Source organism: Centroberyx gerrardi, chromosome 23 (assembly GCF_048128805.1).
Source record: "Centroberyx gerrardi isolate f3 chromosome 23, fCenGer3.hap1.cur.20231027, whole genome shotgun sequence".
NCBI lineage: Eukaryota > Metazoa > Chordata > Actinopteri > Beryciformes > Berycidae > Centroberyx > Centroberyx gerrardi.
In genome coordinates, this window is record NC_136019.1 from 4,728,864 (window position 1) to 4,733,863 (window position 5,000).

Genomic DNA, 5,000 nt, shown 5'->3' on the forward strand with positions numbered 1-5,000 from the left:
TATTCTGTATCTGCTCGTTCCAACACTTCACTGAAGCTTTAGCTGCTTATATTGAGTGAAATATTCAAACTCAAGACGCCATTTTTTTTAATGGCAGCACTACTACATCAAATAGAAAAAAAACTAGATGTCTTGTGCATCATTTTCTACACATTTCTCTGTAACTCAGCCTGACATGTTTGGTGTCTTTGGAAACCTTGGGATCTGGACTAGAATATAAAATAAAGTTCTGTGGGTTTGAACAAAGCTTGGCTGTGAGATGTGTTTGTGTGTTTGCTGGCAGGTTGAGATCCTTTGGCGTCCAGCACCAAGCCGCGACTCGCCTGATCGTCCAGGTATTCCAGGCTGACCGGGCTCTCCGAGGCCGCCGGGGGCCCCGTTGGCCCCGGGCGATCCCGGGTCCCCGTAGGGCCGACGGATGTCCACAGGCGGGACGGTGATGCCGGGCAGACCTTTACGACCAGGAGGGCCTGGAGAGGGACGGGTGGAGGGAGGGAAGGAGGGAGGAAGGGAAGATGGAGGGAAGGAGAGAGGGGTGGAAGAGGAATGGAAAGAGTAAGACAGGAGGGAAGGAGGTGAGAGGTGATTGTGTGAGGGAAGGAAGGAGAGAAGGATGGAAGGAAAGAGGAGCGGAGGAGGGACGAGGAGAATAAGGCAGGCGTAAGGGCGACGAAAGGCGATTGTGCGAGTGAAAGAAGGAGAGAGGAAGGAGAGAAGGATGTAGGGATAGAGAGAGAAACGGATTGAAGGAGGCAAGGCGGAGGAAGAGAGCAAGTGTGGAGGTGAGGGATGAAAGGATGAAGGGATGAGAGAGAGAGGAGCAGGGAAGATGGAGGGAAGGAGAGAGAGAGGGGTGGAGGTTAAGGAGGTGGGAGGTGGAAAAAAGCAAAGTGGAAGAGGCCAAAGTGAAAAGATGATTGTGTGAGGAAAGAGGGAGCAAGGGGAGGAGGAGAGGGAGGAGGTGTGATAGGAGAGAGAAAGAGAGGGAGAGAAGTGTTTAGGTGTAACACATACATTCATCCATCTAATCAACTTCAATTCAACTGAGAAATTTGAATTTGAAAAAACCGACAGGAAACAGAATTGTTTAACTTGTTTTTTTGTTTTTTCTTCCCACATATCTGAGATTCCACATAATGTTATATATTATCAATACTGAATATCATAAAATGTTAAAGGTTCCTTTCAGCTGGTATTTGATGCAGAACATGTAATTGCAATCCATACATTATGATTGAATGTGTTTGAGTTTACTGGAATTTACTGGAATTTACTGGAATTCAGTTCTGTCTCCTGTCGTTCACATTCAGTTCACATTCTGTTTCCTTACAGCTGGGTGACTTTCACACTCACGGCCCTGACCCTGGATAATACGATCAAAAGTCCTCCTACCTCGGAAGCCCTTGGGTCCTTTGCCTCCATAGTAACCGTTGTCGCCGGGGTAACCCTTCAGACCAGGAGTTCCGCTGAAGCCAGTCTCACCTCGCTCTCCTGAGGAGCAAAATCACCACATTTGATTTCATTTTTAGACTCGTCTTTTCAAAGAGAAAGAGGCACAAGAGGCACTTGAGCTGCCTGTGATGTCCCACCATGTTTCCTTTATTAATATTCACATTTCTGCAGCAAGGTGCTCCAAAATCTAATCAGATCATAGGTGGATCATAGGTGCTGTAACTTTGAATTTTCTACATTGAAAAAAAAGAAGGTCTTTGGATTTACTCCATATAATTGACATGTGTTTAATCAACACAAATGATTTTCTTTGGATTGAATTAACTGTAATCGATTGCTTAGTGTAAAGAGTAGAAACAGTAAATATGAGTAAATAACACATATTATGATATATTTTGTAAAACTGACAACCAATCTTTCCTTGTTTTTTCATTGTGTGTAAAAATGACAGATTGTTTGGGTGAAAAAAAAATGTGGGTTATAAAAACAGCTCACTTCAAAAGAAACAAAAACACAAATAAAAACATAAAAATCTAACTTGACAATTGAAAACACAACTGATATGACACTAAACAACACTGAAATGCATAACAAAAATAACACAAACAACAATTTATAATTGGACTTAAATTGGATTTTGACAGAAAATGTGTGTGTGTGTTGTTGGGTCGTCTCTGGATGTTTCCTCCGCCTCACCTTTGAACCCTGGACTGCCAGAGAGTCCGGCGCCTCCTGGGCCTCCTGAGTCTCCCTTCCTGCCGGGGGAGCCGGGGAAACCTGGGAGCCCAGAGTCGCCTCTGTCTCCCTGGTCTGTTCCTGGACCAGCAGGACCTGGAGGACCTGGAGGACCACGAAGACCTGAGGAGAGACGAGAGGAGGTGAGGAGAAAAGAGAGGAGAGGAGAGGAGGAGAGGAGAGGAGAGAGGAGAGAAGAGGAGGAGAGAGGAGAGGAGAGGAGGGGAGAGGAGAAGAGGAGGTGAGGAGATGAGGAGATGAGGAGAGGAGAGGAGAGGAGAGAGGAGGAGAGGAGTGGAGGAGAGAGAAGAGGAGAGGAGGAGAGAGGAGGAGAGGAGGAGAGAGGAGGTGAGAGGAGGAGGGGAGGAGAGGAGGAGAGGAGGTAAGGAGGAGGAAAGGAGAGGATCGGATAGGATAGGAGAGGAGAGGAGGAGAGGAGAGGACAGGAGGGGAGGGGAGGAGAGGAGGAGAGAGGAGGAGAGGAGAGGAGAGGAGAGGAGGGGAACTAGAGAAAAAGGGGAAAAAAGAGAGGAGATGGAAGAGGAAATCAAAAATGAAAGGAGATGAGATAAGAAAGAAAGAAAGAAAGAAAGAGTTGAGGAAAGTTATTTACCCCACTCTCCATCCAGTCCGGGGAGTCCTGGGTCTCCCAGAGGTCCTGGAATATCTGATCCCACCGTCTCTCCCCGAGGTCCAGGCAGGCCAGGGAACCCTGTGTGTCCAGGACCGCCTGACACACACACACACACACACACACACACACAGTCATTATTTTGATATTTTACAGAGTCCCAGTGACGCTCTCCTCTCTTCTGTCTTTGAAGGACCAGCTCCGTTTCATCATCTCTTACCTTGTTGTCCTCTCTCTCCCTTCACTCCTGGGTAGCCCGGTCCTCCTGAGTAGGAGACACCTCTCTCTCCCTTCAGCCCCGGTACACCGGGCGCCCCGGGGGCACCCCCCGCACTCTGACCTGGACACAAACACACACAACGTTAGAGACCCGAAAAGCTCTATTCCAAAACACTGAGAAATCATTACCTGACCTTCATCAGTCAGTGTCTCTGTGTATAAAACGACTTGCCTTCTCAACCTACCTTATTTCCTTTTAAAGGTGCTAGGTATAGCATTTGTGTTTCTCAAAATTAAGACTACATTTCCCATCAACCCCACTGCTTCTTGTTGCTCAGAGGATGTTGCGACGTGCCCCTCCTCCCTGCTGTTATATCAATGCAAATATCCATCAAAGGGTTTTCCTCAGGATGTGCTTATTGATGAATTTGTGTGCTACATTTGAATGAAAAATCAAGTTCTTTCAAGGGTAAACATTCACTTTCAAAACCTTTTAAAGTCTCCATGAAATTAACTCCCTTTACTTTTACTTCCTGGAAAACAGGGGCGCGTTCAATCGCCCCAAAACGTAGCAAACAGGAGGTTTAAAAGGAAACTTCTATCCTTAATGGTGACCTCATGCTGCATCAGGAGGCGTAAATATCAGATTTTTTTTAATAATCCTGCCCCTCCTCACCCCTCCCTTTGTCTTCCTGACTCATATTCCATATTCCAGACTTTTGAATGATCCCTCCCTGCATTATGTCCCGCCCCAACATCCTGTTTCAACAGGAAATACATCAAATCCAGGAAGTAAAGATGCCATTTCACGGGGTGTTTAAGGCCTTATTTTATTATTTTTCCCAAATCTACACACTCTCAAGGATTTTCAAGACCAATGGGGAATCTGGTGTGTAATGAGGTTTATTACCCGGTGTTCCAGGCAGGCCTTTAGGTCCGCCGAGGCCGTTGAGTCCATCCAGACCAGGAGATCCAGACAAACCTGCACCAAAAACACAACGTTTTTAACAAATGTGTGTGTGTGTGTGTGTTTGTCTGTTCCTTTCCTTCCTTGCTGTGTAACCTTCTCTCATTTGTAGACAGCGAGTGTGTGTGTGTGTGTGTGTGTGTGTGTGTTAACAGTATTTCTCTCACCTTTGGCTCCAGGCCCTCCAGGCCCACCTGGTTGACCAGGTGACCCGTCCAGACCCCTCCCTCCTGGGTAGCCGGGCTGACCCTTCACCCCGGGGAAACCAGGGGAGCCTGCAGAGGGGAAAAGACCAATATACAGCATGTTTTTTTTTTTTGTTTTTTTTTTAATACTTTATTTTTATTATTCTAACAGGGTTATAAACAAAAGTCGGTAATGTGAAAAAAACAACAACCCCCCCCACCAAAAAACAAAACAAAAAAAAAGAGATATTTCAGAGGGGAGTAGATTTGCCAGGAATTACGTTTTCTTTTTCCCTTTTTTAAAATATAAATATACAGTATGTTATGTGAGTCTGTAAGAGGAGTCATTTCCTCAGTCAAGGCTGAATAGTGAAACGCTGTGAAAAAGAGGGTCCACTATTGTTTCAAGTTAAAATTTTCTGTTAAAATATATCCATCTGTCTTTCTATGTCTGCGGAGGATATTCCTGGCGCCCTCTCTCACCCATCAGTCCTTGTCTTCCTCCTTCTCCGGGACCTCCCTTCGTTCCGGGGAAACCTGAACTTCCTGGATAGCCGTTGTCTCCGGGGGCGCCGTCGCTGCCGCGGCCGCCTGGAGAGAGACGAGCAGGTCTGAGGTCAGTGGGAGCTTTATGAGTTCTATCACCCTTTATGATCAGATTATAATATTCAACAAAAGTGTGTGCAATACTTTGTGAAATGTAGACTAGAGCTGCAACTAACTAATATTTTCATTATCGATGGTTTTTTCGATTAATCAATTAATCATTTTGTCTATAAAATGTCAAAAATAATGACAAATGCCCATCTGA

At 45.7% G+C, this 5,000-nt stretch overlaps 1 protein-coding gene across 1 annotated transcript in view; it reads right to left on the reverse strand.

Moving 5' to 3' along the window:
• The window catches only part of col4a6 (collagen, type IV, alpha 6), a 444,271-nt gene that overhangs the window by 288,317 nt on the left and 150,954 nt on the right, over positions 1-5,000 (reverse strand). Inside the window, exons 36-43 of the mRNA XM_078291595.1 lie at positions 4,673-4,780; positions 4,172-4,279; positions 3,948-4,019; positions 3,039-3,158; positions 2,801-2,917; positions 2,149-2,310; positions 1,393-1,491; positions 324-470 (exon numbers count right to left, since the gene is read on the reverse strand). Coding sequence (XP_078147721.1) covers positions 324-470; positions 1,393-1,491; positions 2,149-2,310; positions 2,801-2,917; positions 3,039-3,158; positions 3,948-4,019; positions 4,172-4,279; positions 4,673-4,780 — 933 coding nt within the window. The remainder of the gene's footprint in view (positions 1-323; positions 471-1,392; positions 1,492-2,148; positions 2,311-2,800; positions 2,918-3,038; positions 3,159-3,947; positions 4,020-4,171; positions 4,280-4,672; positions 4,781-5,000) is intronic.